Source organism: Centroberyx gerrardi, chromosome 6 (assembly GCF_048128805.1).
Source record: "Centroberyx gerrardi isolate f3 chromosome 6, fCenGer3.hap1.cur.20231027, whole genome shotgun sequence".
In the NCBI taxonomy this organism is placed as follows: domain Eukaryota; kingdom Metazoa; phylum Chordata; class Actinopteri; order Beryciformes; family Berycidae; genus Centroberyx; species Centroberyx gerrardi.
Window position 1 is genome coordinate 11,485,572 of NC_136002.1, and position 7,974 is coordinate 11,493,545.

The 7,974-nt window shown below is 39.8% G+C and overlaps 1 protein-coding gene across 1 annotated transcript; it reads right to left on the minus strand.

Annotated features, from left to right (window-relative positions):
- Positions 1 to 269: 269 nt before the first annotated feature.
- rbm7 (RNA binding motif protein 7) lies at positions 270 to 6,875 on the minus strand. The gene is made up of 5 exons (XM_071917413.2): positions 6,671 to 6,875; positions 6,206 to 6,368; positions 2,820 to 2,895; positions 1,830 to 1,923; positions 270 to 1,343 (listed from the first exon to the last, which is right to left on the minus strand). The coding sequence occupies exons 1-5, from the start codon at positions 6,761 to 6,763 to the stop codon at positions 948 to 950; spliced, it is 822 nt and encodes a 273-aa protein (XP_071773514.2). The 5' UTR covers positions 6,764 to 6,875; the 3' UTR covers positions 270 to 947.
- Positions 6,876 to 7,974: the final 1,099 nt, after the last annotated feature.

A 7,974-nucleotide genomic window follows, 5' to 3' on the forward strand; every position in this document is an offset into this window, starting at 1 on the left:
TCATAACCCACTGCACAAGCATATTAGTTACACGTGGGCCATTTATAGGTGCAGATGAGGCATGTGCGCGCGCATAACGGTGTGTTCTGTAGCATCAACGTACAATAGCTCACTTAGTTGGTTGCACATAGCCTACAGAATAAGCTGTAAATAGCATACGTGGTGTGCCATAGCCAGAAAGCAGTCTGATAGGCCCAGATAGGCATTTGTTTTGTAATATGGTCAAGTGTTCACAAAATATACCAAAAGATGAAAAGACAATACAATAATCAAATGAAAGGAGCTTTATAATAATCAAAATGTCCATTTTAAAACATGTTACCAGTTTGTCTTACAAATGCAGAATTAAAAAAAAAAAAATTACTCCATTACTAGAAAGAGCAAGGTTCACTGATCTAAGAAAACAAAGAAAAAAGTGTTGTCCTACTGCAGAAAAAGTGCTGCTGGTGGAATCGAGTCTTTAGCTGAAAATTGCTTTGTTTTTTTGCTGAAATACCTGCAGTAGATTAAAATATTGGGAGCACCATTTTAACGACGATTTGCATATTATAAAAAATGGCCGATATCCAAAATCAATTTTTTTAAATACATTTGATTTTTCTTAATCTTTCAACAGTGACTACCAGCGAAAAGTGTTTTGTTTTTTTTATGTAGTAGATCATATTCCTTGCTCTCATGATGAATACATCCCACCCCCAATATATTTGCAACACTTGTGAGGAAAAACTCACATTTGAAAGAAGTGTACAAAGTTTAAAAACACCTTAAAAGTAAACAATGATGGCACTAAGGCATAAGTTAGTAAATCTTCAAACTGGTAGGATCATATACAAACAACCTGAGTACACACGTGTTTTTTTTTTGTTAACAAAAATTCATGATCCTCTTTAGTAAGCTGTCCACAAATTTGTAAAAGCAAAAGTCTTTACAGAAATCCCTACGGTGTCTCAGTACCGTCTCCATCTATTATCTTGGTAGCCACGGCTGCCACTTCTATCGTCAGGGTATCGGTTGCCGCCTCTGTTGTCATGGTGACGGTTGCCGCTCCTGTCATCGTGGTGATGGTGGTTGTCCCGGCTGTGTTGTTGGTGACGGCCGGAACCCGCTTCGTCCGCGTGGCGCTGGCTTCTGCTGTGGTGAGCGGCGCCGCTGTTGGCCTGGGGCGACTGCTGCCGATAGGGAGAGTTGTCGTGTTGCCTTGCGCCGCCGCCGCCGCCGCCGCCGCCGCCGCCACCGCTTCCTCCACCAGAACTTCCACCTCCGGACTGCTGTCTCTGCAGAAGCCTGGGGAAGCTGCCGTTCATCTGCTCAAGCTGCTGCATCTGCCACATCATATTGTTCATCTGTGGACGTAGGAAAAGAAAGGTAATATGCACATAAAGGTTCTTTTTCCTGCTACTTCTCCTTTTCCTATACACAGTGTAATCAGGAATGTATTTCTTCAATATGATCAGTGCAATATTCTTACCCAACTGCTCATAAGTTTTAAACAAACCTTTTTTTTTTTTTTTTAACTACACTTAAGTGAACAACACACCATGCACACTGTTTTTGCACTCATTTTTTATTTATTATATTCAATTTACTTTAATTATTATTGTTAGTTTGTTATGCATCAAACTCGGGGAGCTGCGAGTGCAATTTCATTGTACCTGTACAATGACAATAAAGGAAATCTTGAATCTTGATTCATCACTGAGAAACAGATGCAGGTTTTTGACCAAAAGGGGGCAGAGTGCAGGTCTTTACACATCACATCTTAAATGGAGACTATAAATTGCGTCATGCCTGCAAGGTTCTGAGTCAATAAGAAAGGAGAAAAAGGTTACCATGACGTGTTTTTGCAGATTATCGGGAGATGAGAAGGACCTCTGCATTTGAGGAGGAGGAGTATACGGTGGGGAATTCAACTGGACTTGTGTCCTGCACACAAGAGGAAAAGAAAACATTGTCAATTAATTCCTTATCATAAAAAGCCAAAAACAAAATGTTACCCACCCTGCCAACAGACTCATTTCCACATACACAGAGTCTACAAAATGTTAGAGGCACTTGACATACAGCACCTACTTTTGCTCAATCCATGTTTGATTTGTCTCAACATTTTAAATCCTTTCTCTAATTGATGTCCGACCTTTTATCTACACCGGCCTTTTGTGAATGAAGCAGATTTACCTGGTGAAATCGAAAAGGAGTAACAGCTTTCAATCGATTTCACCTAGTCTACTTCATGGAAAGGGAAGTTAGCGCTAATATTTTATAGGATCATTGTATGACAAAAGGATATAATCTTTAGAAGGGGATGTAGCTTTTAAATATGTAAGAAAGGGGTATTTTTACATTTGACATTATAGTAGGCCTAGAAGTCCTCAATGTCAAGGAAAAAAACTGATCAACAAGGTATCAGCTCACGGTGCATTCCAGTAGCACAAGACACTCAAAAGGGGGAACCAGCACACCTTGAGGAAGGTTTTGTGAGGTTAGGTGTGTTCTTCTGTAAATACATTTTAAAAATCAACTTGAGCATAACTTTATTCCCTGCGTGTGCTTCCCCAAAGAGTGCCTAGCACGAGGCTAGATTCTAAATTACCAAACACCAAGGTAATTTAAAATTGCAAAAAATTGGCAATGGAATTTCCACCCATCGCTGATCCCTGATGTAATCATTTAATCCCCCAAACCTACAAGGTTAAGCATACTTAAAATGAAAATGTTGTGCTAAAGTGAAACGCACCTTGAAGATATTTATAAACCCAAATTAAATGCAGATTTTCCTTTATTGAGCTACAAGAAAAACTAAACTCGTGCCACATTCTTACCTCTGGCCATGTGGATTGGGAGTGTTTGCAGGACTTGAATTCTGCGAGTTCCCTGGGCTGCTGTTATGGCTGCTTCCTGCGATGGGGCAAAGGCAGCAGAAAGAGGGTCTTGTTTAATGGTGAAGGGGAAAGTAATTCAACTAGGCGTTAACGGTTATTCTTCAGGCAGAATAGCAAACAGTACAGTCAGTATTTAGCAACTTCAGTAACTCTGTGCCAAAAGTAAAAAAAAAATAAAAAATAAAATCCAAGACTCTGTAATGTTGACAGGATGTACAACCTGGAGCTGTCCTTCGATAAATGGGAGACAGACTTTGTGGACTCATGTTTAAACTAGAGATCAACTGATTTATTAAATAGGGATGATTAGCACTTTTATAGACACATATAAAAAAAATCGTAAATAGTAATGTGCGCTCTGATCACCACTGATTGTGCTCGTGCTGAAAATAAAAAATTGCCTTCTGGTGATATTCATGGGAGCAGTCTCAGTTTGAATGAGGTGCTTTGCTGCTGCATGGAGGCTTGGACTGGGAGAAGTCAAGGTAGACACCTTACAAGTCAATCCTTATTCTATGTGCATGTTTTGGTGACATGGCCTTTCTGCAATCCATTAAGAAATCACACAAAGTTGCAGCTATTCAATAATGACTCTGGTATACCTATTATTAATATTAGTAATACTACTCTGTATTAAGTGCACACTGTTCAACAAGTGTTCCTATGCTCTACAGTGCTGCGCTCATCTCACTCGCCATTCAATAAAACACAATGGACTGTTTGCCTGATCCTACTATACAGAGATTGTGAAGCTCGTTTAGCTAACGTTCAGTGATACCACTCCAAACCATGGCCAGAATTTTGCTTTAATCAACAACTGTTATAAGATCAGGAACGTACAAAATCCCTGGACCTGTTGCGTAAAAGCATCGACTGTAACTAACTTAAGCAATTTTGTGCCCCTTGCTGTCCTTGTGTGCAACAAGCCCTAAACTTTTATATCCAGCTGTACTTTCCATTACAGAAGTGCCACCAGCTCCAAACCAAAACCCTTCAGTACTGTCATTATTTTTTACAATCTTTTCAATTGTATCTAGTACGCAACTATACAAGAGTGTAGCAGCAGAGATTACAGGGTGGGACAAACTCACTATTAGTAAAAGATCACTAAACAATACGAACCATCTTAGGACCCAGGAAAACATATTTCAAAACTAATCTATATTAGCTACCCTTCATTAGCTTTGATTATAGCATTTTATGTTGTTTGTTGTATCCCAGGTTTGTTGCTATTGTGACAACTGAACTGAAAATATGTAGCTGAATAGCTTCAAGATGCCGCTGCAATTCATATGCATTTACTTGCATCTCGAGTCTGAATGCAGCCCATGCCAAACCTTGGAGGACAGCTTGACCACATACCATGTGGCAAAAAACGGCTGGACAGAAACAGTTCTGACACAATGTCTTACTCTGGGAGTATGCACAAAACGGATATGTGGAAAAATAGGCACACACAAGTTCAGCTGGCAGGTCTGAGTGATACGCAGAGCAAACAAAGCCATCAAATAGCATTGTATGATACAGCATTGTGGCTTAGTATGTTAGCACTTGCATGGTTAGTCCGCTCTTAGACCCATTACACATTCTATGCAAGCAACATGCGCAACAATGCAAAGGGCAACATGGGTGGCATTTCTCACATAGTAAAGTGTGTACTCCAAATTTTATAACACGACACTAATGCATGTTGCAATGTCATGCATTTTGCATTTCAGGGAGAGGCGCTAAATGCAAATACTGATAAATTCTCAATTACAAAGAAGAAGTAATTTCGGGTGTAAACAGATACAACAACTGCCATAGTGCCCAACTTGTAACTAGCTGTAAATGCCTATTGATTGATCCCAATTACTAAGTACCTCAGTGTGACAGCCAGCTGCTGAGAGGCATCCACCAGATTTCAGTGGTTCATGTCATGGATAATCAGAGGTGCAATACAATAAAGAAGGTTTTTGATGCATTTGCGAGGCCACCGTGGCCGCGGAAGGTTTGTGTGTGCCACAGTGTGTGACCTCCATCTCGTGAGGTTTGGTAATGTGGAAGCTAAATACAATGGAGAAAGACTCCATTTGCATTAAATAACGTAGAAAATTTAGTTTTTTTCCCCACTCACAGAGCGATTGTATGGTGTCAGAAGACTTTGATTATGCTGCATGAACTGCATGAAGTAATTTTATGGTTATTTTTTGTGATTTTTGGAACTGTAAGGATCAGTCCTTAAAGACTTCAGTTGTTTTGGAGAAGGCTGCTACGGAGTCGTGCTGGCAAGCTTTTTTTTTTTTATTTTTGGGTGAACTATTCCTTTAACTATGTAGGCCTTATTTTAATGTTTTATCTGCACATGCTAGAGGCAGCAGTGGCACACATCACAGGACTGCGTAGAATGGTGTTGTACCAAAATTTTTATCCCCTATAAACTGTCTTTCTCTTGGCGGCGTGTCCTTGTTTTGTCCTCAGTGTGTGTTGTTGTTTTGTCGCTACATAAGGAAATGGGGAAATGTTCTTTGTATATGACAAGTAGAGTATAATGCATAGGCTGACATCATCCTGTAGACTCAACAGACACTTGTGGTTTGAAATAAGATCACAAACACGCCTGATCTCCATTCATTATGAGGCAGCTGTTACTTTGAGTAGGCTACTACTAAATGTTTTTAAAATGTGGTTTAAAGTTTGAAAAGCTAGTGATAGGAAAACAATCCACAAAATTTAAATGATTTCATTGTTTTCTACCCTGGTGTGAAATCAAGGAAAGACGCTGCAAGGGGAAAAACATTCTAAGCGGGGACAATTTTTGGCACAAGGCTCATGTGGAATATGGTAAAAATGGTGGACTCTGACGTGGACCGGTCCGTTTCTATTACATAGGAGTTGATTTTAACAACAAAATCAGACTATTGAGGGTCTACTTTTCACATATCCGTGTATATCTACTTCTGGAGGCGGCCATCTTATCAGAATTAGTTTCTGACCAGCCGCTTCTTGGCACACAGTATGTGGTCAAGACTTCGTCCAAGTCATGGGTCCCGTTTGTACTCAAGATGCAACTATGTGTAAATAAATTGCAGCCATATCCTGAGGTAGTTTAAGCTATCACTTGCCTATCCAACTTTCTACCAAACTACCTAACCAGCTTTCATGCATTTATATCTTTCACCCATGCCTGCCTACCTACTTATGTGAAGACAGTGGTCTTTGACTTTAAACCGTTGCCTACCAGTGTAACTCGACGGCATTTCAATTTGGATCCCCAGTGTACCTTGAAGTGTTCATGGACGATAATAAATGAACGCGCGTTCACCCGGTTAAAAAGGTTCACTCACCTGATCTGAACTGAACATGGATAGATCTCCCAAACAGCGACGTCCCATTCAATAGTTGCATGGCATACGGCACGGACACTTCATGTTTGTAAACGGCAAAGCCAAAAGTTTTCTGTTTCCCATCCGTGTCCTTTGGAATTTTCGTTCTAAGGAGAGGTCCTGCCTGCAAGAAACATCAAAGTAAAATTGTAAACAAGAGCAGTATGACAGCAAGCTAGCGTCGGCTAACGTTAGGTAATCTGAATGGCTGCTGACTGACTGGTGTCATTTCCCCCCGAATCTGTCCACAGCTTTTGCACAACTAATGTTATAGCAGTGTATGGTGCAGCCACCCTTTGTTGGTAAATGAGCATACTCGTTAAATTATTTTACATCTATGGGTCATTTTAGCCAATATCAACTCTGGCAAGCTCGGAGAAGCTAATGTTATGTATACGAATGTAGGCTTGCTAGTATTTACTGCACCTGTAAAAACAGTTCGAACAAAAGCTCCTCCGTCACTCTTTGATCTAAATTTCTAATGAAGAGCGTGCGATCTGTTTCATCTTCTATTCCCATTGTATCTTTAACAACACTGGCACTCCAAGCAAAACAAACTACACGCGTAACGAGCTCTGCGAAATATATACGGAAGGCCTAGCGCTACCGTAAAGGAGTTTCCTGCCGTGATAATGTAGCTTCAGTCGTAATGGCCATAGGCTTTGTTACGACACAAAAGATGTCAGGTGAAGTTGGAATACATCTATCAGCCTGTAAAGGAAGGGCATTGCTGCAGATTGACCGGTAAGATTGAGGACAATAGATAGATAGTAGAACTGTCTGAAAAGAGGCGCGTTGTTGTTGGTGGTGCTGTGTGTCACTATTAACTTTTTAAAATCCGCCTATATATTTTAATATTTTCATACAAACATGTCCATTTACATGGCTTAACCATCTTCACAGTCCTTAAACTTATTTGTGAAATGGCGAGTTTGCATTTGTTATTTAAATATTTCTGTGAATCTCATCTATTTGTGTGAATACTTTTGTATTACACTCGCCAGAATATCAGATAACTTCCGGTTTTGGTGTTCAGCCTTCAAAATAAAAGCGCCGACGTTTAAACGTGTAACAAATATAGTATGATGTCATAAAAGGCTAATGTTAAAAAAAAAATCCGAATATTTTTTACTAACTAGAAAGGCTGCATACATTATACTGAGCAGCAGCCATACGGAACACATGCTAAACTGGACTGAACAAACGTTCGGGCTTTTATTTTGAAAGCTGAACGGCAAAAACGGAAGTCTTGTTCTTGGTCCAGAACAAAAAGTATCAAAAGTATCCACTATTAACACAAATAGATGGAGATTCATAAATATATCTGAATCCAAAAATGCAGCTCTATAAGAAATATTCTGGCGAGTGTAATGCAACACAAACAGATGAGATTCACAGAAATATTTAAATAACAAATGCAAACTTGCCAATTCACAAATATGTTTAAGGACTGCGAATATGGTTAAGCCATTCAACTGGATATGTTTGTGTGAAAATATTAAAACATGATATATTAATGATAATTGAAAGTATTTATGTGGCCGTATGGTGACTCAGTGGTTAGCACTGTCACCTCACACCAAGAAGGCCTGGGGTTTGATTCCTGGCCCTTTATGTGGGCAGTTTGCATGTTCCACATGCGTGTTCATGTGGTTTTCTTCCCAAAGTCTAAAGACATGCAAGTCAGGTGAATTGGTGACTCTAAATTGTCTGTCTGTATGTATTAACCT

Excerpts from the sequence above, each read along its gene's own strand:
- rbm7 (XM_071917413.2), bottom strand. The coding sequence starts at position 6,763 with ATGGGAATAGAAGATGAAACAGATCGCACGCTCTTCATTAGAAATTTA. Across the intron at positions 2,896-6,205 it reads CCATGTTCAGTTCAGATCAG|GAAGCAGCCATAACAGCAGC; the intron begins GTGAGTGAACCT and ends GCCCCATCGCAG. Across the intron at positions 1,344-1,829 it reads ATCTGCAAAAACACGTCATG|ATGAACAATATGATGTGGCA; the intron begins GTAACCTTTTTC and ends CTACGTCCACAG.